This window comes from Capra hircus, chromosome 25, assembly GCF_001704415.2.
Source record: "Capra hircus breed San Clemente chromosome 25, ASM170441v1, whole genome shotgun sequence".
Lineage (NCBI taxonomy): Eukaryota > Metazoa > Chordata > Mammalia > Artiodactyla > Bovidae > Capra > Capra hircus.
In genome coordinates this window covers 26,349,192-26,375,620 of record NC_030832.1, presented here as the reverse complement: position 1 = coordinate 26,375,620, position 26,429 = coordinate 26,349,192, and the positions used below count along the sequence as shown (strand labels likewise).

The following is a 26,429-nucleotide window of genomic DNA, read 5'->3' as shown; positions in this document are numbered from 1 at the left end:
GCAGATTCAGCTATGGTGCCAGAAGTCCTGAGGGCCCAGCACGGCCCCCAGGGCAGGTCCTGTCTGCTTTTACTTCCTCAGCTTCCCATTTGCCCACTAAACTGACTGTCTGTTCCGGGGAGGGGGATCTGCAGGTGTTGCCTCAAGTCGCTCTTCTCAGAGAGAAAAAGTTTGTGAAGCGGCTGACAGATTGATGATGGATGGTTGGAAGAAATAGAGAGTACAACAAAATATTAACCATGAGAGGATTTCCCTGGTGGCTTAGTGGTAAAGAATCCACTTGCCAGTGCAGAAGACATGGGTTCGATCCCTGATCCGGAAAGGTCCTGCATGTCGCAGGGCAGGTAAGCCCGTGCGTTGTCACCACTACTGAGTCTGTGTTCTAGAACCTACGAGCCACGACTAGCAAGCCCTCCTGCAGCAACTACTGAAGCTCTCGCACCCTGGAGCCTGGGCCCTGCAAGAGAAGCCGCTGCAGTGAGAAGCCTGCACACTGCAACAAAGAACGGCCCCTGCTCCTCGCAACCAGCGAAAAGCCGGTGCAGCAACGAAGACCCAGCACAGCCAAACATAAATAAATAAAATTATTTCTTAATGAAGTAGAACTTTGTTTCATCTGACTCAATTTAATAAAAAAAAATTAACCATGACAGAATCTACATGGTGAGCATACGGATGTTCACTGTATATTCTTACAACTTTTCTACACTTTGAATTTTTTCATATAAAATATGAGAGGAGAGAAAAAAATTGCCCAGCAAATAGTATAAGGTGTTGGCAGTGTCATTCCTTTCCAGGAGAATCTATATTTCAAATGCCTGGAGAGGGCAATGTTTATCCTGAGAGATGGCAGATTGCAGGTAAGGACACCAGCAGAAACCACATAGGGGAGGGAGAACCCTGGATAACACCAGGTGATGAGCAGTGCTGCCTGCCCACAGCTGCTGGCCTTTCGTTTGGTGATATTTTCCCAAGTTTATTCTGCCTCTCCTGAGATCTAGGCCTTGGCCCAGAGTTGGCCCCACCCTGCCACCTGTAACCCTTGGGGTAGGATAAGTTCCAGACCCTGCCTGACAACTGATCCTAGGAGTCTGGTCGTGTTTGCTCAGGAGGTGAGGTTCACACGATAAACAGCAGGGGGAGGGCTTGGACTTGGTATAAAAGATCTGGAAGTTTCTAGGGGAGCTATTTTGCACTTGAAACTGCCAGGTGAGGGGTGACAGAGGTATTGGCTAGGGGGTGACGGGGATTCCTGGATCTGGGCTAGGGGAAAATTCAAGCCGAGCTGAAGATGAGACTCCCTGTGAGCCGCAGGAAAGACCTGGGTGTTAACTAACCGGGGCATCTGAATCGGAGCTAGTCTTAGGTGTAAAGACGTCTGGATCTCAACTGTAGGGCTGGAGACACCTGGGATACACCCGTGGCCAGATTTGTGTTAGCGGAGAAAGAGGTATGACAAATAGACCAGGCACCTGGCATCTAATATCTTGAGCTGATTCCAGCTCCTTCTCAAACTTCTTGGGCTATCCCATCTCCACCAGAACTGCTTGGATGGTGATGCTGGCTGTCTCTTCTATTACCGTGTTCACTCTCCAAGTGACAGATAAATGCTCTAAAATGCTCCTTTCTTTCCAATTTGAGAAAAGGCCCAACCTAGGAATTTAAACTATGCCCCAGTTGCCCCACAAGCTGGGCCAATCTACCCCAGCCCTACTTCCTTTAAGCTTTTCTCAGACTCCTGGTTTGATGAACTCAACCATCTCTATAATTTGGAGATGTCCTCCACCTTTTTTTTTTCTTGGCTTTGCCATGTGGCTTGTAGGTCTTAGTTCCCCAACCAGGGATGGAACCTGTTCTCCTTGCATTGGAAGTGCGGAGTCCTAACCACTGGACCACCAGGGAAGTCCCTCACTTCTTTAGAAAATTCCTTTCCTGCTTTGTGCTAGGAGGGAACAGGGGTCGACACAGCTTAATCCAGATAGAAAGTCAGGAGGGAAAAGGAGGGTTGGTTGTAGCCAGACAGGAGAGACGGATAGGGATTAAGGACACGTAAGATAGTATCTGTGATGAACAGGACTAGAGACTATGGGCAGTTCTTTCAAAGCTGAAGACTGAGTGGACGAGGTCTGCATTGAAGGACCAAGAACCCCAAGACTCAGCTGGAGGTCAGGGGAGCCTGGGTAAATGGCCTCGGAGGGGATAAGGGCAACTATTCACTCCCTTTCTTCTCACTCCAGCCCCAGGATGTGGACCACTGCTCTTCTCGCCCTACTTTGTGCCTCAGCCTCTGCCACAGAGAGTAAGTGAGAAGCCCGAAGCCCAGGACTAGATCAGGGGAAGACAGCCGCCCGCGCTGCGGGCAGCCAAGGCTTTCAGAGGCTGACTTGGCGTGGTGGGAACCGAGCTGCGGGAGGAAGAGGGGTGATGTGGAGAAACTGAGCTCTCAGGGGATTTCTCCCCACAACTCCTCCTTTCCCTCCAGTTCAACCCAGGGCCTCCTCCTACAGTGGAGAATACGGAGGCGGGGGAGGAGAACGATTCTCCCAGTCTGGAAACCAGCTGGATGGCCCCATCACCGCCATTCGCATCCGAGTCAGCAGTTACTACATCGTAGGGTAAGCGTCTTCGAGATTCTGTGCTTTGGCGACCTTCTAGGATCTTACTAAGTTAGGAAGGTCTCAGTGACAGGGCGTCGCACAGAGTCGGACACGACTAAAGCGACTTAGCAGCAGCAGCAGCAGCAGCAGCAGCAGTCACTTTGGGTCACAGCAGCAAGTCACAGGGATAACATGATACAGAAAAGTTATTAGATGACTTGGATTTGAGACCTGTGCTGCCGAAACCCCTAAGACTCCCACATGTGTGATCGTGAGTAACTCATATACCCTAACCTCTGAGGGACCTAGGCATTGTCTAGTTTACCCCCACCCGCGGTTTAAATCCAGCCTGGCATCTTCCGTCTCTAACTGGATGCCTCTCCCCAAATGCGTGTCTTTCTGACACTGGAGCCTGGCACACCATGAACAAGTCTCTCCCCTCATGGGGGCCTTTCAGATGTTTGGGAAAAAAAAAAAAAATCCCTTTTCTTCTTTCAAGTAGGGAGTAGGGGCCCAATGGGAACGTAGACTCCAAAGGCAAGCTCTGATTTTCACTGTCTGGGTGATTCCGGGCAAGCTGTTTTCCCTCTGTGAGCCTGTTCATCAGCAAGATGAGGAGCTGAAATTCCATGTATGACCTTCCAGGGCTCATCCAACCCTCACACTCTTCAGGGCTGTCATCTCCATCACCAGTCTGAAGGTCTCAGCCTGTAGGCCAACAGCTCCTGAATTCTGATCACCTTACTCAGTGTCTCCCTTCTTTCCCTCCTCACTCCACCCCTAGTCTCCAGGTGCGCTACGGCACGGTGTGGAGCGACTATGTGGGTGGCACCTCTGGAGACCTGGACGAGATCTTTCTCTACCCTGGGGAATCCATCGTTCAGGTGTCGGGAAAGTACAAGACCTACCTGAGAAAGCTGGTCTTTGTGACGGACAAGTTCCGCTTCCTGTCTTTCGGGAAAGACAAAGGCACGAGTTTCAACGCTGTTCCCCTGTACCCCAACACTGTGCTACGATTCATCAGTGGCCGATCTGGCTCCCTTATTGATGCCATCGGCTTCCACTGGGACCTCTACCCCTCTGATTACGAGAGCTGCTGAGTTGCACGGCAACTCTACAATGGGGACTTGGGAACCCACTCACCACTAACCACCATCCACATGTCTCAATTAAAAAAAAAGCAACAAACAATAAAAGGGCATGACTACAGCTAGTGGGATGCACCTCTTGACTCTGGGTAGGAATGTGTGAATCTCATTTCTGGCTACTTGTTGTGTGTTAGTCTGGGGAAGAGTGGGAGGAGGAGGGAGAGAGGTGAAAGAATCCTGAGCTTTTCTTCATAATTTATCAAGAGGAGATAAGGTCTTCCTTAGTGGTCCAGTGGTTAAGAGTCTGCCTGCCAATGCAAGAGACATTGGTTCGATGCCTGGTCTGGGAGGATCCCACATGTCGAGGAGCAACTGAACCCATTCGCCACAACCACTGAAGCCTACAAGCCCATGCACCCCAGCAGGAGAGTAGCCAGGGCTCGCTACGACTAGAGAAAGTCAGAGTGCAGCAGCAAAGACCCAGCACAGCCCCAAATAACTAAACTTTACAAAAGTATTTTCAGCTGAGATAACTTTTAGAAATATAGAAGAGATAAGATTCTGGCCTGAACTGATTTTTTTTTTCAAATGTCTACCCAAACTGGAGGCTGAAGCTAAGGCCAAGTCGTGGCTTATCGTCAAGACTCCAGATGCTTCACTCTCCAGCCCTTTCTTGCTTTGTCTTCTTGAGATAGTGCCTCTCCACCAACAGGCTGTCACCTCACTCTCCTGACCTCAACCCACTCACCGTTTGTGGGTGCCTGGTTCATCATCCTTCATTCTTTCCCAGAACCCACTCGACTCCCAAAGTTTAGCCCGAGTGGCTGCCAAGGACTCTGGCTATTTACCCCATCCTAGTTCCTGCCTTCACACGTAAGTCCTGGGGTCTGTGCTCAGCTCTCTCAGATCTCAGTTCTTTCCTCCGGAAGCCACCACCTGCTCAACAGCTTCTACTCTGCCAACTGTTGTTGCTGCCTAGTCACTCAGTTGTATCCGACTGTTTATGACCCCATGGACTGTAGCTCGCCTGGCTCCTCTGTTCATGGGATTTCCCAGACAAGAATACTGGAGTGGGTTGCCATTTCCTTCTCCAGAGGATCTTCCCAACCCAGGGATCGAACCTGCATCTCCTGCATTGGCATGTGGAGTCTTCACCACTGAGGCACCAGGGAAGCCCACTCTGCCAATTTTACCCTCAAAACAAAAGGGTATTCCAGGAGGTGGGGTTGGGGTGGAGATTGTCCATCATGTTTCCGTGAACTGAAGGGGCTACTTAGAGTCCAGGAGAAGCATTAGGGGGACTGGACATATTCAGGAAGGATTTAAGGGTATATAGTTGCTTTGGAAATTCTAGTTCTTGGTCCCAAATTTTTGACAGTTTTTTGTTTGTTTATTTGTGCTCGTGGTGGTGATTACTCATTGCTCCCAATAGGTTTATTCACATCCCAGCGAATTTCAGTCACACTTTTTCCCAATTAGACAAAAATAACAGTCATGTATATGTAATTTTATAAAGAAATATTAGCATGATACAAACTCATGACTAGTCTGTTTTTTATAAAAATGCCTTTATTTCTCTCAAGTCCATGGAATGGAATATTATGCAATTATATTTTTATTGATATATAAATCCCGTAAAATTCACCCCACTTTTTGACTGTGCCCCCGTGTCATGTGGGATGATTGGCATGGTTCCCCAACCTGGGTTGGAACCCACACCCCCTGCATTGGAAGCACTAAGTCTTAATCACTGGCTGGCCAGGGAAGACCCATAAAATTCACCCTTTAAAAAAAATTTTTATTTTTTGGCAGTGTTTTCTTTGTTCTTCCTGGACTTCTCATTGTGGTAGCTTTTTTTGTTACAGAGCCCTGGCTCTAGAGTGCATGGACTTCAGTCGTTGTGGTATGTGGGCTTAGCTGCCCCACGGCATGTGAAATCCTCCTTGAACAGGGATCGAACCATGTTCTTCTCTGCATTAGCCAGGGGACCACCAGGGAAGTCCAAAATTCCCCCTTTTAAAGTATGCCATTCAGAGGTTATTTAGCGTATTCACAGATTGTGGAACCATCATCACTCTCTAATCCCAGAATAGTTTCACCACCTCAAAGAGAAACCCCGTCCCCATGAAGCAGTCACTCTCCATTCTCCTCTCCCCCAGCCCCTAGTAACCCTCATCTCTTTTCTGTCTCTATAGGTTTGTTTATTCCAGACATTTCACACAGATCAAATTCTACAACGTGGCCTTTTATGTCTAGCTTCTGCCATTTAACATAGTATTTTCAAGTTTCACCCATGTTAGAGCATATATCAATACTTTAGACCTTCTTACGGCTGAATCTGACAGGCTTTTAACAGATCAGATATTTGGTCAACTTTAGGAAAGCCTCTGTGTTTTTTCACCCAGTTAGGGGACTGGCACCAAAGGGGCAGCCATGGCAGAAGGGAATTAAGGGGAGGGACTCCTGGCTTTTATCTAGTCCTTACTGGGTTTTGGCAGGAGATTATGATTAAGGAAAATGTCCCCTTACTTAAAAACTTGAGTTTTAAGAGTGCTGAATTAAGCTAATCATTTACCAAATAGTCCCTGCTAAAGGGTAGGAATACAAAGAGTACTGAAGATCTGGTTCTTTTCCTCTAGTTAAACTGTTGGTTTGGTGGCATAACAAAGGTGTTTTTTGTAATATGCTAAGAGAGCCAAAAGGAGGGTTAACTTTCTCTGGGAGGTCAGGAAAGTCTGTGTGTGTGTGTCTGTGGAGCAACAGTATTTCTAGCTTATGTAGAAATACTTCTCTCAAGTCCATGGAATGGAATATTATGCAACTATATTTTTACTGATATATAAATCACATAAGATAAAATTCACCCTACTTTTTGATTGCGCCCCCAAGTCATGTGTGATGATTACCATGATTCAATACAAGCAAAATGGTTTAAGTGGTTCAGCACAGGCAAAATGCAAAGCACAATTGGGCCAAAGATGAAGCCTCATAGACAGGCAGGAACCATGAACATAATACTGAACTATTTATTTAAACTTTATGAGTTATGGGATGGCACTGAATCAAATTTTGCCCATTGGATTGATAAGCTGTACAGCATTTTTCTGGTGTAAATTGGGGAAATGGACTAAAGATAAAGCAGGATGAGATAAGAGTTAAGAGACTAGTTCTAGATCAGAAATGATAATGTCTGTACAAAGGCATGAGAAAGAGAGAAAAGGGAAGAATTTAAGAGATTTGAGGGGGAAGATAGGCTCAGAAGAATTGATAAGTAAAGGCAAGAGGGTGAGTGAAAGAGAATTTAGAACTACCACATCAGTAGCTTGGGCAACTGGGAAGAAGGATATTCTCTGAGATGGGGAATACAAAAGAAAAACTAAATAGATTTTGGACTCATTGAGTCTTTTATAATGTTTATTTTCTTTATTTATTTGAGTGTGTCAGCTCTTAGTTGTAATAACAAGATCTTCGATCTTTGTTAAGGCAAAGGATCTTTATTTGCAGCATTCACACTCTTAGCTGTGGCCTCTAGGATCTAGTTCCCTGACCAGGGATTGAACACGGGCTCCCTGCAGTGGGAGCACAGAGCCTTAGCCACTGGACCACCAGGGAAGTCCCTAGTGTCAGCTCTTATACCCAACTTTGCTCTCCTTTTCTCCTTAAGGATGTAGTTTGGAAGGTTTTTCTTTTTTTTCCTTTTAAATTATTGTTTCTCTTGGAATATCAAGTGTTTAACAATTGGAATTGCCAGCAGGCAGATGCAGATCCCTAGGAAGTAGATCCAACCATCATTCCCTTTCAAGAGCTAAGGAAATTAAGTCACAAAGAGGTTAAATATCTTGACTCCAGGCACCTGGTAACGAAGCCCTGTACCTAAGCTATTTTTTTTTTTTTATCTTAGAAGTCCTGACTCTCTGAGCTACGCTCTTTTCACTATTTCTGGCAGGCATCTTATCATATATCTGGGGACTGACAACAGATGTGAAAACCTAAATGAAAGTGTTAGTTGCTCAGTCGTGTCTGACTCTTTGTGACCCCCATGGACTGTAGCCCTTCAGGTTCCTCTGTCCATGAAATTCTCCAAGCAGGAATACTGGAGTAGGTAGTCATTCTCTTCTCCAGGGGATCTTTGGGATCTTCCCAACCCAGGGATCAACCCAAGTCTCCTGCATTGCAGGCAGATTCTTTACTGTCTGCACCACTAGGGAAGCCCTAATAGTCCTCTGTAAAGTGCAGGGAAGACCAAAATGCCAATTGTCTAATGGTTCTTGAGATTCCTGAGACACTGTTAGGGGTCTGCAACGTCAAAACTATTTTCACTAAAAAACTGAGATACCATTTGACTTTTTACTTACATTCTTTCTTGAGTATATTGCTAAGTTTTCAAGAGGTTATATGATGTGTGATATTACAACAGACTGACTACAGAAACACATATAAGAATCCTGCTGTTTCATCTTAAATCAGACACTGTGCGTGCAAGCTCAGTTGTGTCCAACTGTTTGCAACCCCATGGACTGTAACTGACCAGAATCCTCTGTCCGTGGGATTTTCTAGGCAAGAATACTTGAGAAGGTTGCCATCTCCTACCCCAGGGGATCTTTCCCACCCAGAGATGGAACTGGAGGCTCCCGAGTCTTCTGCATTGGCAGGTGGATTCTTTATTACTGCATTACCTGGGAAGTTCAAACCAGACATTCAGTTCAGTTCAGTTCAGTTCAGTCACTCAGTCGTGTCCAACTCTTTGCAGTCCCATGAATCGCAGCACGCCAGGCCTCCCTGTCCATCACCAACTCCCGGAGTTCACTCAGACTCACGTCCATCGAGTCAGTGATGCCATCCAGCCATCTCATCCTCGGTGGTCCCCCTCTCCTCCTGCCCCCAATCCCTTCCAGCACCAAAGTCTTCTCCAATGAGTCAGCTCTTCGCATGAGGTGGGCAAAGTACTGGAGCTTCAGCTTTAGCATCATTCCTTCCAAAGAAATCCCCGGGTTGGTTTGTAAAAAGGTAAAACAATGTCACTCTTCTTTTTTGCTTTGGAAAATAGTCATTTTAAAAACTAAAATGTTATCTATGTTATATGTAAAGAGTTTATTATTGCAATGTGGGGCAATTTTTAGATGGAGACATAATTCATATAACATAAAATTTATCATTTCTAAGTGCACATTTTGGTGGTTTTTAGTACATTCACTGTATTGTGCAACTATCACCACTGTCTAATTTCAGAACATTTCCATCACCCCTGAAAGAAATTTCAATTTGTTAGCAACAGTTCCAGTTCATCAATTCCTTACCATCCCCTGCCAACCACCAATCAACTTTCTGTCTCGACAGATTTGTTTCTGTAATTTTTTAAAGTGTATTAATATGTTTCAAATTTGTATTCATTTCTAACCCAGTAAATATGGATAGATAAACCCCATATAAACAGAAGATCTTTGGAGCTTTAATTTTTAGGCATTCCAAGGCCAAAAAATTTGAGAATCACTGGTGGTATATTTGTTTTCTGATATGTTGGACATAATGTCTAAACCACGGCCCTACCAGGAGCTCAAAGATGGTTAAGCTTCCACAAGGGCGAGGGAACTATTTAACAGACTAGATCCACAGGACACAGGAGCAAGGGTGAAGCTGACCAAGATTTAAGTCACTAAGAGACGGACCATGCCTGAGACAGACCAGGAACATGCTGAGTTACAAAGTAAAGAACATCCGAGTTGGTCTCCTCGGCTCAGACATAAGACGTAAGAGGACATAGGTCACCTGGCCTCTACACCTCAGAGTGGCTTTGGGCTCAGCAACGTGAGTGCAACGTGATTTACCCACAATCTAGCCAGCGTGGTCCTGACCTAAATCAGTGACTAGACCGCTGACTGGCCCTGACGGCAAAGTGCCCAAATAAACAAAACGATTCCCGCCCCACAAAGGCGAGAAACAACTTCCGTGCAACATCTTTATTCCTGTAACGTGCTTTTATTCTGCCACTAAAATAGAGAAAGTTGTATTCAGTTCAGAGAAATTTTTCGATAAATCAATTAAGCGCTTTCGATCACCCCTTGCTCAATTCATACCACGATTCGTAGCTATTTGAGGCGGGGCTAATGAAGCGATGGAGAAGGCAATGGCACCCTACTCCAGTACTCCTGCCTGGAAAATCCCATGGACAGAGGAGCCTGGTAGGCTTCAGTCCATGGGGTCGCTAAGAGTCAGACAGGACTGAGGGACTTAACTTTCACTTTTCATGTTCATGCATTGGAGAAGGAAATGGCAACCCACTCCAGTGTTCTTGCCTAGAGAATCCCACGGACAGCAGAGCCTAGTGGGCTACCGTCTGTGGGGTCACACAGAGTCGGACACGACTGAAGTGACTTAGCATTAATGAAGCGAAAACGCTACACTTAGCGCAAACCTACCCCTGGAAACCCAGAAGGTGTCCGGAGCCCAGTACGCCGCAGCGCTCACTAGTGGCCCAGACGGCCACCGTCGCGAAAGCCTAGGGCGGCGGAGCTTGCACGGGAACGCCGCCGGCCCGACGTCAACGGCTAAGTAGCCGACGTGCGCGCATGCGTTCTCCTCCAGGGGAAACTCTTGAAGGACCTGCAGGCGAGCCCTAGAGGGCGGGATAGTGGTAGGCAAATACAGGAGCTTCCGGCGACGAGTAGCCGTGATTGGTGAAACCCAATGGAGAGGGCGGGGCAGCGGGAAATTCGAATAGAGAGGCGGGCCCCGGGAGGGAGTGGGATGGACGCGGGGGTCCCGGCGCGGAGGCGACGCGAGATGGCGGCGGCGATCTCGGGTAAGTTATCCCGACTCGAGCAGGGCGGCTGCTGTAGCCTGGAGTCTTGCGGGGCGATGGGTCGGAGTCCAGTGTGGGCTCCGTGAGTTGTTCCGGAGACCGCGGATGGCGCGGGGGCGGGGAGGAGAAAGCTGGGTGTGTGGATGGGAGTCGCAGTTCTGCTTCCTGCTCTCGGTGTCGGTCTGTAGACCCGCACTGAGACCTAGTTCCGGCGCATTTTTGACCCCAGCTCACTTTTCCCTTGTGAATTTCAGTTTTCTTTGTTAATGAAATGGGGAGAGTGACGTATCTCGGAAGACTACAGAAGTAAGCGAGCTAAAAGTAGCTAACTTTATACTCTAGCCATAGGGACAAAAGGGATCGAGATACACGTTTGGTTGGGGGAAGAGTTCCTGTATGACGTGTTGTTTGGGTGCAGGGAGATACCTGAGAGAGGTAAGAGGTTCAGACGGGCTGCAGCAGGGTGTGAGTTGACAGCATAAGATGTGCTGTTATCACAGAAAAGGGAAATAGAGACTGTTTCTTATAGCCCTGCAAGTCAGAACTGTTTGGAAAGATTACTAGGACACTCAGAATCTTGCTCTTCTGCCTTCGTGTACACTGAATTCTGGTCAGTGATTATAATGGGCACCATAGAATTTATCTGAGACCTTACTGTTTGTCAGGCCCTGTTTGGAAGCAAACCTATTTAATAGGATGTCAAGCACATGTTGAGCCCTTGCTAGGGGTGAGGCACAGTTGTAAGTACTTTATGGTAATGAATTATTTAATCTCTACATGCTGCTATGAGGTAGTTTACTATTGTTCTGTTTTACAGATGAAGAAACCAAAGAACCATAGATAGGTTAAAAAGCTTGCTCAAAGTTAACACAACCGGTAAATAGTGGAGTCTGAATTCGTACTCAGCAAATCTGATTCTAGAGTCTCTGCTCTTAACCATTTTGCCCAAGCACATGATATTCCTGCCGTCTGAGCACAACCTACCCTGAGCCTTCCAAGACCCACTGTGTCTGGTACATTGTAGATATCATAAAAATGCTTGAATGAATATTGTCCCTTCTTTAGAGGAGCTTTAGTCTGTATCAATAGATAGTCATAAAAATCTATAACATCGTGAAAAAGCAATGAGAGGTATGTATAAACTGCTATAGGGAACACAGAATCTGAAGTAAACTCTTGGGTATTCTAGGAAGACTTCATTAAGGAAGTGATATTTGAAGTGGGTTTCAAAGGTTGGATAGAAGTTTGCTATGCTTTGTTGGATCAAAAAGACCACCAACTGATCTATTTCTTATTTATGTTGTAAAGAGAGGCCAAAGATGCTCTCTTTGGCTCAATTTCCTCATCAATAAAAGAAGAGTTAAGTTGAATGAGCTTGGGAATCATCGAAGAGGGGGAAATTAGAAATAATTAGAAGTGCTAACTTCTCCCAACCTCAAAGTGACTTTTAAGAAATATATATTATTTTTTTCAAAGTGGCTTTTATGGTGAAATAGACTCTTTTACCATTGGCAGTTGTGTGAATGTGCCTCCTGCCAACTTCCCCTGGACTCTGAGCTCTGGAGGAAGAATGGCAGTGGCTACAGTTTATGGTATTCATTTGACAGATTTTAATTTGTTCAGCAAATACCCCCCGAGAGCCTACTCTGTGCTGGATGTTGGGAATATAAAGGCAAGCCAAGTAAGACTTGTTTTCACTGAATTCACAGTTAGATGAAAAAGACAGACAAATGTACAGCTACATAGAGTGTGATGGAGAAGCTAGGGAGGAAGTAGAGGAAGAATGATTGGAAGGGAATGAGACTGGAGGCAAGGAGACCAGTGGGGAGGCTGTTGAAATGAAGACAACCTTGGCAAAGACGGCACAGTAGGAAAGAAGTGGACTTATTTTAAAAAGGTAGAATTCACATATGTTAATGAAGAGCTGATGTGAGAAATGAGGGAGAAGATGAGGTTAAGAAAGCCTCTCCGATCTTTGGGGTTGGTTCCATTTATTTACGTTAGCGTAGAAGGAAGATGGGGTTGCAGAGGGATGGGGAAGGATTCAGTTTAAGACGAGTGGAGTTTGAAATACCGTGTAAGAGGAGGTGTCAGGGCAGCAGAGAGCACTCTGGTGTGGAAGTGTCAATTAGGAGTCATTAGCCTTGAGATGGTAATTGAAGTCAGGAGCACGGGTGACCATGCCTGTGAAATTAGTCGGTCAGTAATGGTGTTCTCAACTGGGGGCAGTTGTGTTCCCCGTGGGGACACTTGTGATATCTGGAGACATTTTTGGTTGTTGCAGTGGTCGTGGTGGTGGGATATGTGCTAAACTTCCTACGATGCACAGGGGAGCCCCACCCCCAAAGAATTATCCAGCCCACAATATCAATAGTGCAGGAATTGAGCAACCCTGATCTAGAAAGAGGATAGAAGGAGCTTAGGGAAAATATCTAAGACTGGAAGAAACTGAGGAGTCACTAGACAGCTGGTGGGTGGCAGGAAAACAGGGAGAAGTGTATTTTCCAAAGGAAAGTGGATCTGGGGTGTTGAATACTGCAGGGAAGTCAAACAGGGTGGGGACTGAACCGGGCTGTGGGCTCTAGTGGTAAAGAGGTCACTGGTGACCCTGCTGAATGATGAGGGCAGGGGTGAGTTGTTGCCTTGAAGGGAGTAGCAAGAGAAATGTGTGATTACAACAGTAGCTGACATCTGTGGAGTGCTTATGCTGGCGCTGTGTTAAAACATTGTATGTACATTATTTCTCTGGCTCCTCGAAATCTTATGAGGTAGATACTGTTATTTTTATAAAAAGAAACTGCGGTTTGAAGAGGTTAAGAAAGAAGCCTTCCTAAGGTCACACAGCTAGTAGAGGAACTTGTCTCCGACTCTGAGGCCCATGGGGATGTAGGGTCTAAGAAGGCCCAGAAATCACACAATGCACTTTAGAGTTAGACCTTCATCTGAAGCTCTGTCACTAGCTAGCTATTGACTATGGGCAAGCTAGCTAACCTCTCTATACTGCCATTTCCTCATTTGGAAAATGGATGAATATATAACAAGATGCTTACTGGGTTTTTATCAAGTACCAGTGCTGTTGTGCTTCCCAGGTGGTGCAGGGGTAAAGAATCCACCTGCCAGTTGGCAGGAGACACGAGAGACACGGGTTTGATCCCTGGGTCGGGAAGATCCGCTGGACTAAGAAATGGCAACCCACTCAGTAGTCTTGCCTGGAAAATTCCACGGACAGAGGAGCCTAGCAGGCTACATACAGTCCATGGGGTCATAAAGAATCCAACATAACTGAGCATATACACACACACCAATGCTCTTGCTGTTCTAAGCACTTTTGTGTGAATGACCTTATTTACTGCCATAAGAACCCAACAAGTATTTTTATTTACTCCCATTTTGATAGGTTGTGGAAATTGAGGCATAGGAATGGAAAATCATTTCCCCAGGTTATTTAGTTAGTTGTAAGTAGCAGAGCTAGGATTTGAACCTAGGCCATCTTAACTAGAATTGTTACCAACCTACTTACTGTGTACTAGTTACTCTGTTGACATTTTACATGTTACTTTTAATCCTCATTAAGACCTTCCAAGGCCTTCCTCTCCCTATTTTATAGACAAGAAAACTGGGGCTCATGGATGTTAAGTCACTTGCCCAAGGTCACAAGCTGACAAGTGTTAGAGCTGGAATTGAAATCCAGCTCTGTCTAGCCAGAGTCTATACTCTTTCTACATCACCACAGACTTCCCCTTCCCCTTGTACTGCTCACTGAGCTTTTTTAAGTGCTTCTGTATCTACCATCCCTGTTCTCTTCTCGCTGAAAAAAACCTGGGAAAGACAGGCAAGGGGAGGTTCCTGCACACGTTTTTGAGAAGTCTTTAACCTCCTTGCGGTCTTAGTTTTCTCATCTGCATGTTTCTACTTCCTTCTGACTTTCAGGACTGCCATGAGGGTCAAATGAAAACTAGATGCCCAAGGGCTTCGTAAACTGTAAAGTGAGAAATGGGGTTGCTAGCTTCATTTGTCAGATGAAGGAACGGAGGCCCAGTTTTTGGAACAGGCCGTCTGCTTGTGGGTATACCTTACTTACATAAAAGATTCTTCCTGGGGTAGCCTGTCCTGCTGTTTCTATGTTGGCCACAGATACCAGCCTGGTACCTTAATATGAGGTCCGTGGGTCCCAGCAACCAACTGCCACCACCAGCAAAAATGGAGAGTCAGAGCTATCAAGAACTTTCCCAATTGGTATGTGACAGGGAGGCAATACGACATCCTCATTAAAAGCAGATTTTTGGAGGTGAAATCTAGGTTTGAATTCTGTTGTTAGCTGTGAGCTACAGTATGGTATCTAAAATACAGAAATACCTACCTCATAGATTTTTTTCAGTTCACGGAAAGAAAGGCCTTCCCCCCCCCCAGTTTTATCTTAATTGTGTTTTTTAACGATAAAAATAACTACCCCCCCCCCCACTGCCAAATGACTTAGATTTAATTATGAGAAGCAAACTAAACAGAAAACTTACTGCAGAGAAGCACTGCATGTTAGTGCCTTTGCAAGCTGAGGGACTGGCGGCTGCCTCTTAACTTTATCCTTTCCAAAGTTGTCCACAGTGTTGTGTTGTGTTTTGTTTTTTAATTTTTTGACCACATCGCTTGGCATGCAGGATCTTAGTTCCCTGACCTGGGATTGAACTCACACCTTCTGTAATGGAAGCACTTAACCACTGGACCACCAGGGAAGTCCTGTTATTTTTTACTGCAAATGTTACAGCATTACAAAACTGGGTAACATAGAAAATAAACCCACATGACCCTCCACGGAGAGAAAACCATCACTTAACAGTTTGTGCAGGGGGGCATATGTGTGTATGTGTGAACTTATATAGATAAGAAATTCCAGGCAAAAATAGAGGCGCAGAAAGGCCAGGGAGTCCAGTGACTGGGTTTTCGATGGGGCAAATGTCCACTTCCTTAATCCTAGAAGAATCCCATGAGGTCCTGGTCTGCCACACCTTGACAGTTCAGTGTCCCACTGCAGCATAAGCATTACCTAGAAGTTGCTAGAAATGCAGAATCTTTAGCTCCTCTAGGTTATCTGTATACACATTACAATTTACACCCACTTTTACCTACTTGCTGAGCAGGACAGAAACTGAGGCCAAACTTGCAGACACACCCAGCACAGCCAGGGTGGAAAGAGCTTCCCTTGAAATGAGCTGTGGTCCCCTGACCCTCCCAGGGGGCTCTCTGGGACACAGTCTTCAGGCTTCCTTCCCTGCCTCTGTTGTCAAGGTTATGGGTGGGCGGGGGGAGTCTCTTAGTCTACGAAGATGCTGGGGTTTTGCTCAGCTTTTCAATTCAGTTCAGTTCAGTCGCTCAGTCGTGTCCGACTCTTTGTGACCCCATGAATTGCAGCACACCAGGCCTCCCTGTCCATTACCAACTCCCGGAGTTCACTCAGACTCGCATCCATCGAGTCAGTGATGCCATTCAGCCATCTCATCCTCTGTCGTCCCCTTCTCCTGCCCCCAATCCCTCCCAGCATCAAAGTCTTTTCCAGTGAGTCAACTCTTTGCATGAGGTGGCCAAAGTACTGGAGTTTCAGCTTTAGCATCATTCCCTCCAAATAAATCCCAGGGTTGATCTTCTTCAGAATGGACTGGTTGGATCTCTTTGCAGTCCAAGGGACTCTCAAGAGTCTTCTCCAACACCACAGTTCAAAAGCATCAATTCTTCGGCGCTTGGCCTTCCTCACAGTCCAACTCTCACATCCATACATGACTACGGGAAAAACCATAGCCTTGACTAGACGGACCGTAGTCGGCAAAGTAATGTCTCTGCTTTTGAATATACTATCTAGGTTGGTCATAACTTTTCTTCCAAGGAGTAAGCATCTTTTGATTTCATGGCTGCAATCACCATCTGCAGTGATTCTGGAGCCCCCAAAAATAAAGTCTGATACTGTTTCCACTGTTTCCCCATCTATTTCCCATGAAGTGATGGGACCAGATGCCATGATCTTCGTTTTCTGAATGTTGAGCTTTAAGCCAACTTTTTCACTCTCCTCTTTCACTTTCATCAAGAGGCTCTTTAGTTCTTCTTCGCTTTCTGCCATAAGGGTGGTGTCATCTGCATATCTGAGGTTATTGATATTTCTCCCGGCAATCTTGATTCCAGCTTGTGTTTCTTCCAGTCCAGCGTTTCTCATGATGTACTCTGCATATAAGTTAAATAATCCCTGTTTATTCCTCTGAATAGCAAAGAAGACACAATGTAGGTTATGGTTCAAGATACAGTAATAGCCACAGGGCTCCAGGCCTAAAACACCGAGGTGCTTGGAGAGTGGCTGCACCTCTGTGAGCGTCTTCACAGGTTAATAGGACTGACAGAAGCTACCTTTCAGGGACACCATGGAAGTTAAAGTGTGCCTAGCACTCAGTCGGACACGACTGAAGCGACTTAGTAGCAGCAGCACTTAGCCAGTGCTTCATAAATGTGAATGTTTGCTAAGTACACGGTCTGGTTTATGGTTCCAGCCATAGATAATCTCTCTCCTTCAGCCCCCCACTGCACCCTGCCTGAGACCGTGTATTTGATTCCTCTTTCTCTTCCATCCTGCCCTTCTGTGTTTGACTCACCTACGGGACACACACAGTCCTGCCTTAGTGGTTCTACACGGGGGCCTGCTTTCACCCCTCCATATTTTTTGCACGTGCCTTTCCTTCTCCCTGAAATGCTTGGCAGTGACCCTAGTTATTCTTCAGGGGTCAGCTCAATTACCTCCACCTCCAAGACTGCTAGCCTCGTGTATTCGTGTGTGCTCAGTTGCGCCACTCGTGTCCCACTCTTTGCAACCCTATGGACTGTAGCCCGCGAGGCTCCTCTGGCCATGGGATTTCCCAGGCAAGAACACTGGAGTGGGTTGCCATGCCCTTCTCCAGGGCATCTTCCCTACCCAGGGTTCGAAGCTGTGTCTCTTAGGTCTCCCCCACTGGCAGTGGGTTCTTTACCACTAGTGCCACCAGGAAGCCCACTTATACCCTTATCTCTCAGCAAAGCTGCCACCATGCTTCACGCCTAAAAATGATCTTCTAGGAGCCGGTCGCTGTCGGCTAAGCAAGGTGGGAGCTGCCCGGCGCCCACCTCCAGCTCGAGTGAGGGTAGCTGTGAGACTGCGCCCGTTTGTGGATGGGACAGCTGGAGAAAACGACACCCCCTGTGTGCGGGGCCTGGACAGCTGTTCTCTGGAGATTGCCAACTGGAGGAACCACCAAGAGACTCTCAAATACCAGTAAGGTTCAGGCCACACTCCCTCCCACTCTCTCTCTCCTAGGCCTGCTCGCACTATCACTTGCCCAGAAGCGATTTCTCAGACCTCCTCCTGAGGCTCCTTCCTTCCTTAGTGCAGCTTTGTTTGCCACACCTTTGCTCGGGTAACGTTCATGGGTGCCCACTGCGATAGGGCCTGTCCAGGAGAGTGTGGGGAAGGCCGGAGGCTGAGTCAGACGCACGTTGCTATTCACAGTCTTAGATGGGAAGCAGGCACAAAGTGGGGAAGGAGCAGCAAAGGCGAACTGGGGAGTCCAGCTCGGACCTTTGGGGAGGGGTGGGAAGGATTGGGGAAACATAGACCAGCCAGCCAACCCAGGCTGTGGCTGGGTGGTGTCAGATAAGACCGCCCATGTTTGGGGGATAGAGCTTACAGCTGGTTTAAAATTCCTTGGGAGATTTAAAGTTCAGGCTCCTTGGCCTGTCATTCTAGGCCAGAGGGTGGCAAACTAAGATCTGCAGGTGAAATCTGTCAGCAGACTTTGTGTAAATGAGGCTTTATTGGAATATAGTCATGCTCATTTATTTACATACTATCTGCAGCTGCTTTCTGCCTGACTACAGTGACGGGTGAGCAGTTGTGAAAGGAACCATGTAGTCCACAGAGCCCCAAATGTTTACTATCTGGCTTCTTATGGAAAAAGTTTGCCAACCTTGTTCTAGGCCCTTGACAACTTGGCTTTAGTTTCTTTCCAGGCTCATTTCCCCCAGCACATGCTACACTCCACTATATCAGTGCTAATCCCTGCCTCAACCAAAGCTTCTCCGTCAGAGTACAGTGACTAAGCTTCAGGTGTGTCAAGTCTCATCTAGTCTTTACTCCATGTGGTGTACAGATGCCACTTTCTATAAATTCTGTGTTATGAAAAAGGATTGGGAAGCCTGGCCCTTTTATACCATGTCTTGTGTGCTATTTTTGACACTTAGAGTATCTTTCTCTTCTCTCTCTGGCAAAAATCCTCCTTCCCCAGGCAGAATGTTACTCCTTCTAGTGCATTCTCATCTTTGTTTCCTGAGTCACAGCAAAGTGTGGGTATCTATCTATGCCACCAGACTGCAGAACTCCTAAGAGCAGGGATACCAAATTCATCTCTGTGTTTCTACACCAAAACAGAGACTGGGACAGAATGGGTGTTCAGTGGGCACTTTCTTAGATCTTTGTGTAAGAAGAAGAATAGGGACCCTTAAACGTGAGACCAGTTTTATCCTCTAGACCTGGGTGAGAATGGAACCTGCTACTGAGTCCCGCCTTTCTTCCTGCCTGCAGGTTTGATGCTTTCTACGGGGAGAGGAGCTCTCAGCAGGACATCTATGCAGGATCGGTGCAGCCCATCCTGAGGCACTTGCTAGAAGGGCAGAATGCCAGTGTGCTCGCCTATGGGCCCACAGGGGCAGGTGAGGAGGCCAGATACAGAGCAGCCCCAGGCCAGAAGGGACTCGGAAACGGGGAAGAAAATCTCACAGCTCTCTCCACTCTTTCCCCAGGGAAGACACACACCATGCTGGGCAGCCCAGAGCAGCCTGGGGTGATTCCTCGGGCTCTCATGGACCTCCTACAGCTCACGAGGGAGGAGGGTGCTGAGGGCCGGCCGTGGGCCCTCTCTGTTACTATGTCCTACTTAGAGATCTACCAGGAAAAGGTGAGCCCCCCAGCCCCATTTTTAAATATTCATTTCGCTGCTCAGGGTCTTAATTGAGGCACATGTGGGATCATTAGTTGCCATGTGGGATCTAGTTCCCTGACCAGGGATCGAACCCAGGCCCCCTGCACTGGGAGTGTGGAGTCTTAGCCACTGGACCACCAGGAAGTCCTCAAGGGCCCTTTGTGATTGGGGAGGGAAGAAACAAAGGGTAAAAATCAGACCCGGTTCTGGAACATGAAGTTTTGATCTAGCAAGGACACCTGGAAAGACAGAGGTTAGGGTAGCAGATGGCACAACTCTGAGAATCCAGCAAAGAAAATGAGAACCACAGGCAGGAAGTAGGCAGCCTGTAAGTGGAGAATTGGCCCTACCCCTCACTGCTCACATAGGTATTAGACCTCTTGGAACCTTCATCGGGAGACCTGGTGATCCGAGAAGACTGCCGAGGAAATATCCTGATTCCGGGCCTCACGCAGAAGGCCATCACTAGCTTTGCTGATTTTGAGCGGCATTTCCTGCCAGCCAGCCGAAATCGGACGGTGGGAGCCACCCGGCTCAACCAGCGCTCTTCCCGCAGTCATGCTGTGCTCCTGGTTAAGGTGAGACCTCTCCTCCACCCCCGACAGGGGTGAGGACCTGCACCTGCGGAGCCCCCGGAATTTGAATTAAATGGGGGCCCTTGCTCTTGCCCCCAGGTGGATCAGCGAGAACGCTTGGCCCCGTTTCGCCAGCGGGAAGGGAAACTCTACTTGATTGACTTGGCTGGCTCAGAGGACAACCGCCGCACAGGCAACAAGGGCCTGAGGCTGAAGGAGAGTGGAGCCATCAACACCTCCCTGTTTGTATTGGGCAAGGTGGTGGATGCTTTGAACCAGGGCCTCCCTCGGGTACCCTACCGGGACAGCAAGCTCACTCGCCTGTTGCAGGTCAGGCCTCCCATCTCGGGTAAAAGGGGCTGGAGAAAGGGGTTCTCGGGCCTGCTGGAGTATCGAGGAACAGCGGTCAGGGAAGGGGAAGGTGAGGCTACTGACTGACCCACCCTGCCCTGTCCCCATCTCTCAGGACTCTTTGGGTGGCTCAGCCCACAGCATCCTCATTGCCAACATTGCCCCTGAGAGACGCTTCTACCTGGACACAGTCTCTGCACTCAACTTTGCAGCCAGGTCCAAGGAGGTGATCAACCGGCCTTTTACCAATGAGAGCCTGCAGCTTCCTGGTGAGGACTTGGGTGGGCTGGAGTGGACAGGCCAAGGCTGGACACCTGGGGAGTTTGCTGAATCCACCAAGGATTAGCACAGAAATTGACGCCCCCCTCTTTCCCTACCCTGCCATCTTCCCCTAGTCTTGGCACCTGTAAAACTGTCTCAGAAAGAACTGCTAGGCCCATCAGAGGCAAAGAGAGCCCGAGGCCCTGAGGAAGAGGAAACTGGGAGTCCCGAACTCCCAATAGCTCCAGCCTCTGCCTCCCAGAAACTCAGGTGAGCAGAGAGGGAGGAGTCTTGGGCATAGTCCCTTTCCTGTTGTGCCCGGGTTGGGTGGAGAGTGGCTGTCGGTTTAGTCTGTTGGATCCTTGAGTTGTGAACTTGTTCTTCCACTGGATTCAGCCAAAATCCTACTCTGCTGAACTCATTGCAACCTCCAGCCTTGCTGTTGCTATCAGGGGTCATAAGGAGGCTCCTTGAGCTCCTAGCTGCCACCTCCACCCCTCTTTTCTATTTTCCAACTCCTTTAGGCAGTCAGCAAAGTCTCACATTTTGGCACCAGTGTTTCAAGGATGAGCACTTTCGCTTCTGATTCAAGGAGTAATGAGGACCAGGTCTTTCAGGTCCCAAGGATAAAGCATAGCAAAGGAGATAGAAAAATGTCTCATTGAGACTCAGTCTGTGTGTCCAGAGTCCAGCCTTTCTGTAGCTCTCCATGGGGTCAGCTGCTGTCCTAACTTTGCCCTGCTTCTACGCTGAATCCAAACAAGGGAGGTGTGTGACCTCCCTTCCTGTTCTGATAGCCCCACCTCATGGCCCAGTATGCATTCATGTTCAAGTCACCCCTGTTCAGTGGTCTTGCTTTCTGTGTCTGGCCACCTAGCCTTCCAAGGAACCACTTGCATCTTGATCTTTGTCCTTTTTCTACCCCTAGCTCCAATAAAGCTTCTCAACTCTCTTAAGTCCTAAGAACTGAACAGAGGTGACCTGAGGAGGCCAAGGATTGGTGCACATTCTGCCCCAGGGGACAGTTGTATCAGGTTGGCCAAAAGATTCATTCAGGTTTTTTCATAGCATCTTACAGGAAAACCTGAACTTTTTGACCAACTCACTATTTTAGAAAGGATAGCAAAAAGCACTTAGGTACTTGTGTTCACTCAGAACCCCATCTCTCGATCTTGTCCTTCTTAAACTGTTTGTCAGCAGTCCCCTCTCATATGTGTACAGACTCAAGAGAAACATACACATGCACATGTGTAAAACACGTGAACAGGCAAGGTCTCTGCCAGATGGGGACCTTGGGTAACCTCAAATGTGGGGCTGCTGCTGCTAAGTCACTTCAGTCGTGTCCGACTCTGTGCGACCCCATGGACTACAGCCACCCAGGTCCTCCGTCCATGGGATTTTCCAGGCAAGCGTACTGGAGTGGGTTGCCATTAGATGTGGGGCCCATCAGACCTAAACAGACCCTGACCTCAGCGGGCTCACATTTCAGTAGAGGAAGCAAGATGGGAACATCGTATATGACGAAAGGTCGACAGTAAAGAGCACAATAGGGAAGGAGGATCCTTTTGTTCTGCAACAGCCAGGAAAGAAGAAATGACTACTGTATTCACCTGTACTTTCTGATCCTGCTCTCCGAGGCCCTTGTACATAAAGAACAGGGCAGTTTCTATCCTCGAGAAGCTAGTTCATAATGTAGGAAAGAAGATACACAGCCAAGCTGGCATCACCTGAAAGGTAGCATCAAACTGACTTTGAATGACAATGGAGATCAGATGTGAGGGGGAAATTCCAGACAGAAGGAACAAATGTTACCATGTTCAGATTAAGTCAGGTCTCCTTTTGAAGAGGCTTTTCCTACTGCCCACAGGAGAAAGGCTTGGCATTTGAGGTCTTCAGGGGTTTTCAGAGCCCCGCTGAAGATGACCTCCTCCGTGAATCTTGCACCCACTGCTCCTCCAAATGAACAGGTGTACGGATGGCCCTTGCTGTCACCTTATGATCTCTTAGTGTTCAACAGTGAGTGCCTTAGGGCAGGGGGATGTCTTAGATCCCATGAATACCTGCCATTCAGTGGTCATGAAATGCTTCTTCTCATTTGATCTCCTGGCCTCCCTGAGAGCTTTACCTGGGCAAGTAGTGATTGATCCCCATTCACCTAAAGAAGACCCTGCACCCAGAGTGTCTGGATAACTTGTACAGGGTTGCCAGCAAGTTAATAGTAGGGTTGTAGAACCACAGAAACACCAAGTTAAGTCAGGATGAGAGGAATCCTGCTGCTGGAGAGGAGGATGAGAGAAGAGGTAAGTGCGGAGTAACCTCTTTGTGTGCTCAGCCCTCTACAGAAGCTAAGCAGCATGGATCCAGCAATGCTGGAGCGCCTTCTAAGCTTGGACCGTCTGCTGGGCTCCCAGGGGAGCCAGGGGACCCCTCTGCTGAGCACCCCAAAGCGAGAGCGGATGGTGCTTATGAAGACAGTGGAAGAGAAGGATTTGGAAATTGAGGTAAGTGTTGGGAGGTTGGAGCTGGGATTCCTGCTGACCTTGAGAAACAGTCAGAGGATCTTCAGATAGGGAAGGACCGGAAAGGCTGGACCAGCATCCAGTTTTCACCCAACACTGGAATCCCTCAGTTCTCTGCTTGAATGTCCTTAACATGGCTGAACTTTGAAAAATTATTGAGATCCTATGTGAGGGGGCAAGAGAAAAAAATTCCAGGTACAAGTGTAGGACATTGCCATTTGCTAAAACCCAGATAAAATTAAGTCAGGACTCTGCTTGAATAGCCTTTCCCCCCAGTATTTCACAAAGAAGCTCCTTCCACCTCTGGGCAGCTCTGATCATTCAGTTCAGCCGCTCAGTCGTGTCTGACTCTTTGCAACTCCATGAATCGCAGCACACCAGGCCTCCCTGTCCATCACCAACTCCCGGAGTTCACCCAAACTCTTCTGCATCGAGTCGGTGATGCCATCCAGCCATCTCATCCTTTGTCGTTCCCTTCTCCTGCCCCCAATCCCTCCCAGCACCAGGGTCTTTAATGAGTCAACTCTTTGCATGAGGTGGCCAAAGTATTAGAGTTTCAGCCTCAGCATCAGTCCTTCCGATGAACACCCAGGACTGGTCTCCTTTAGGATGAACTGGTTGGATCTCCTTGCAGTCCAAGGGACTCGCAAGAGTCTTCTCCAGCATCACAGTTCAAAAGCATCAATTCTTCGGCGCTCAGCTTTCTTCACGGTCCAACTCTCACATCCATATATGACCACTGGAAAAACCATAGCCTTGACTAGATGGACCTTTGTTGGCAAAGTAATATCTCTGCTTTTTAATATGCAATCTAGGTTGATCATAACTTTCCTTCCAAGGAGTAAGCGTCTTTTAATTTTATGGCTGCAATCACCATCTGCAGTGATTTTAGAGCCCCCCAAAATAAAGTCTGACACTGTTTCCCCATCTATTTTCCTGATCAGTTCAGTTCAGTCACTCAGTCGTGTCCGACTCTTTGCTACCCCATGAATCGCAGCACACCAGGCCTCCCTGTCCATCACCATCTCCCGGAGTTCACTCAAACTTATGTCCAAGAAAGCCCTTAATTACCCTGGGCTCCAGCTGTCTCCTGGTAGTTTCTCTTGTTGGTGCTTACTCTGCTCTTCTAAGGCCTCAGAGCCCTGCAGACTCACTTTCCTAATCCACTGCCTTAAAGTTGGTTCTGGGTCATATCTCTCCCTGATCCTTTCTAACAGAGGCTTAAGATGAAGCAAAAAGAACTGGAAGCCAAAGTGCTGGCCCAGGAGGCTGCTGACCCCAAGGAGAAAGAGAACTACTCTTCCACAATGCTCAGACCCCTTGCTCGCCGTACAGTCACAGTGGCTAAGCCCCTTAAAAAGGCAGTGGTGATGCCTCTACAACTGAGTAAGTTTGGCTGTAGGGGCCAGAAGGGCCCAGATAACTGAGATCTTGGAAGGAAGGCGGTATTTGGAGCAGCTGTCCTTACATCACTCATGTCCTCCCACCATGATGGAAAGGGGGAAAGTGGATATGAAATAAGAGCTGGCTGGGTGTACTGCTCTCATTTCGTACAGTGGGGTAGACCACTGCATGACTGATTATCATGAAAGACCAACTGAGATTACTTTCATGTACAAGTAGAAGAAAGGTCCTGTGGAAACAAAAGAGAAGGTTAACTTGGGGTGGAGGGGAACTGAGGAATCAGTAATGGAAGACCACATGGCTACCAGGGGGCTGAAAAGTGGCCTCTGCTCTGACTCCAGCTCATAATTCATACTTTCAGTTCAGGAGCAGGCAGCATCCCCAAATGCCGAGATCCATATCTTGAAGAAGAAAGGCCGGAAGAGAAAGGTGAGAGTCACTGCAGGCTTAGGCTACACCTAGAGCCCAGGAGAAGAGGCAGAGACCTCTAGTGGGAAGAGGACTGGCCACAGAGTTAGGTAGCCTGTCCATACACTTATCAGCTATTCACAACCCTTCCATGTTGCTTACCCTCAGAATGTCTTACAGGGCATTTAGGATGAAATGTGGTAATATGAATGTACCTAGCAGGATAGGTGTCCATCACCTTTTATTTTTCTTCCTGATGGCTCTCACTCTGTCAGTAGCTACTTACTAGGCACAGTGTGTAGCCTGGGTCCTGCCCTCTACAAACTACAGCGCCCACTTAGGCAGACAACTAAACAGTCAAGAAATGACACTGAAAGACACCTCAGTTTTTAAACTGAGATGACATCAGTTGGAGAGTCATTTGTTGATTACTTCGTCTTATGCGCCTTCCTGGAGATGAAAGAACTTACTCTTTTCAGAAATGAGGGACCAGATTTAAGAGCTTACTGTGTGTTTTACATTCATTAACTAATTTGATCCTCACAACAACTCTATTCTACTCTTTCACAGATCAGATAAATTGGGAATCACGCCAGAGTGACCAGAGGGAAGGGTGTTGGGACAGATACTAGACAGGAGGGAAACAGAGGCTGGGGAGGGCGGGCAGGTAGCTGCTGTTAAGACTCCTATCCTTGGCAGAGGAGTCCAGAGCGGTTCATTGCCGCGGGCCGAACAGCAAACTCTGCTGTTTCTGTCACTCACCTCCTGCCTCATAGCTGGAGTCCCTGGATGCATCACAGCCAGAGAAGGCTGAGGACGGCTGGGAGCTGCAGATCAGCCCAGAGCTACTGGCCCATGGTCGCCAAAAAATATTAGATCTGCTGAACGAAGGCTCAGCCCGTGATCTGCGCAGCCTGCAGCGCATTGGCCAAAAGAAGGCTCAGCTCATCGTGGGCTGGAGGGAGCTCCACGGCCCCTTCAGCCAGGTAATGGCTCAGGGAGGACAGCCCTGGAATGGAGTTGGGTGGGGGACACCTGGCCTAGACCCTTCCCCATCGCTGTTGTCCTGCCAGGTTGAGGACCTGGAACGCGTGGAGGGCATGTCGGGGAAACAGATGGAGTCGTTCCTGAAGGTGAGCTCGCGGCTCGGGCCCCCTTGTTACCCTGGTTTGTACCCTGCCCGGCTCTAAACCTGCCCTCCCCTTCCCTCCTGTGTTGCAGGCAAACATCCTGGGTCTTGCCGCGGGCCAGGGCTGTGGCCCCTCCTGACTGCCGGCTCCCCTCTGTACCCTCCCGTTTTTTTTTTTTTTAAGTCCTTGTGTAACTGCTTGTCTTGTAAATACAGTTTTCACTCCTTTGCTTCAGCCTGATTCTTGGGACTACGGGGGCGGGGCCGGGGTATAATTGCCCTTGGGACGGGCCACAAGCTCAGCCTGCAAACTT

The 26,429-nt window shown here is 47.9% G+C and overlaps 2 protein-coding genes across 2 annotated transcripts; both read left to right on the top strand.

Annotated features, from left to right (window-relative positions):
• Window positions 1,203-3,806, top strand: ZG16 (zymogen granule protein 16). Its single transcript, XM_005697692.1, has 4 exons — window positions 1,203-1,209; window positions 2,238-2,299; window positions 2,483-2,615; window positions 3,382-3,806. Exons 2-4 carry the CDS (start codon window positions 2,245-2,247, stop codon window positions 3,695-3,697), a joined length of 504 nt encoding a protein of 167 aa, XP_005697749.1. The 5' UTR covers window positions 1,203-1,209; window positions 2,238-2,244; the 3' UTR covers window positions 3,698-3,806.
• Window positions 10,390-26,345, top strand: KIF22 (kinesin family member 22). Its single transcript, XM_005697691.3, has 14 exons — window positions 10,390-10,484; window positions 17,571-17,766; window positions 19,072-19,199; window positions 19,290-19,444; window positions 19,837-20,046; window positions 20,143-20,373; window positions 20,510-20,663; window positions 20,790-20,925; window positions 22,988-23,156; window positions 24,392-24,560; window positions 24,940-25,007; window positions 25,763-25,972; window positions 26,060-26,119; window positions 26,208-26,345. The coding sequence occupies exons 1-14, from the start codon at window positions 10,430-10,432 to the stop codon at window positions 26,253-26,255; spliced, it is 1,989 nt and encodes a 662-aa protein (XP_005697748.2). The 5' UTR covers window positions 10,390-10,429; the 3' UTR covers window positions 26,256-26,345.